The 1695-nt window shown below is 61.9% G+C and overlaps 1 protein-coding gene across 1 annotated transcript in view; it reads right to left on the reverse strand.

Moving 5' to 3' along the window:
• Positions 1-305: 305 nt before the first annotated feature.
• The window catches only part of LOC111732424 (zinc finger RNA-binding protein 2-like), a 12143-nt gene continuing 10753 nt past the window's right edge, over positions 306-1695 (reverse strand). The window contains exons 11-12 of the mRNA XM_023524273.1: positions 1100-1232; positions 306-772 (exon numbers count right to left, since the gene is read on the reverse strand). Coding sequence (XP_023380041.1) covers positions 323-772; positions 1100-1232 — 583 coding nt within the window. The 3' untranslated portion in view covers positions 306-322. The remainder of the gene's footprint in view (positions 773-1099; positions 1233-1695) is intronic.

Here is a 1695-nt window from a genome sequence, read left to right on the forward strand (position 1 = left end):
CACTTATCTCCAGAGGTGATTTGTGTTTTCTGAACTGTTTCTAGATACACCTTTGGTTGGTGTCAGAACACCAGCTCTCACCAACCGGGACTAAATCTCCCTTTGAACCCGGGGGCTGCAGCCCTGGGGCGGGACTCAGTGAACTTCCTGCCTGCGGGCCGGAAAGCCCCAGCCACCAGAGGCCCAAAGCCGATGGGGGAGGGGCCGCCTCTGCTCCTCCTGGCAGCCACTTCCTGTGAGAACCCCCACCAACCCGCCCGGGAGGGCAGCCCCCCACCTCCTCCAAGTCCCCCAGGCCTAGGGATACCGAGGGCGACCTCTATTACCTGAGCTCAGCACCCTCTTGCGCTGGGCTTCCAGAATTCTCCAGGGCCAGCGCATCGGACACCAGCCTGAGGGCGCGCTCCACGTGAGATACAGCCTTCCTGACGGCCAGGAGCTCCAACTCTGAGGGGTAGATAGCAGCATGCTTGCACATGATGTGTCGGTCATCACTGGACTCCGGCCGCCGTGAAGGCTGCGGGGAGAGGTAGTCATCACGGCGGGGCTGACAGATCCCCCAGACCCGGCGGGCGGGGGCCGCGACAGTGTCAGCCCTGCAAAAGTACAGCACACGTGGCAGGTGGTCACAGGGCTGGGGGTGGGGAGCCAGGCTGAGGAATGGAGGGGACCCACAAGTGGTGACCGAGGAGGGCCCCGGGGCCTCCCCTGAGGGCTGCGGGGGGCTAGTGGGCTCCCCTGTGGTGATATTCTTACATTTCACAGCCAGAGGCTTTTCAACCAACTCAGTGGGCCTGTCCCCTCAGCAAGGTGAAAATCTAAGGTGGCTGTGTGGTCAGAGAGAAGCCGAAGGACCCCCAAGGGATGTGACAACCGGGACCTTAGGAAGTTAAAGCGACCACTGTGGCGGGCAGCAGGGCTGGGGCCTGGAGCTCCTATCGGTGACCAGCAATGAGGGGTGGGTGCCCCTTTAGGGGTCTTGGTACAAAACTCCACTCCTCATCCCCTGAACACTCGGATCCTAGTGAGCTTATGAGGACATCACCCGCCCCGTGGGCCACTGCCACTGGAGACATTTCAGCACACGATCACCACCCACCGGAGGTGTGGTGGTGGGTGCTTCCAGCCTGCTCATGAGGGGAGGAGGGTGCTCGCTGGGTGGCGAGTGTCCTGGGTGCTCGTCCTGGGCCTGTGTCTTCTCCTCCAGCCGCCTCCTGCACAGGTCATAGCGCCTGCATGGAAGCAAGAGGACAAGGAGCTATCAGCAGCTGCAGGACCCTTGGCCTGTCGCGTCGGAGCCGGCAGCATGAGGAAGCTGTGTGGCTCCTGCTGCCTGGTCCTCAGGCTGAGCAAGGCTGGCAGCCATCGAGGAGAGGCAGCAGCCAATGGGACCCCACTGGAGCCCAAGACAAAGTCCTGCACAAATGCCCACCACGTGCCAGGGAGACGGAGGCCGCAAAGGCCAGGAGGACACAGAACAAAGGCCACTGCTGGGGAGGGAGGAGCCAGCGCCAGCGGCTGCAGCCCCAAGTCTGCCCCGAGCTTCGTGCCTCGGCTCAGAGGCTGTAGCGGCTCTTCTGTGAATCAAACACCGCGTCACAAAATGCTTTGGAATTGAATTGCTCTAGAGGATGGAGGATGACATCAAATGTGTGGGACATCAGGAGACACCAGGGGTCAGGGGACACCAGGGGT

Source organism: Pteropus vampyrus, unplaced genomic scaffold (assembly GCF_000151845.1).
Source record: "Pteropus vampyrus isolate Shadow unplaced genomic scaffold, Pvam_2.0 Scaffold459, whole genome shotgun sequence".
NCBI classification, from domain to species: Eukaryota; Metazoa; Chordata; class Mammalia; order Chiroptera; family Pteropodidae; genus Pteropus; species Pteropus vampyrus.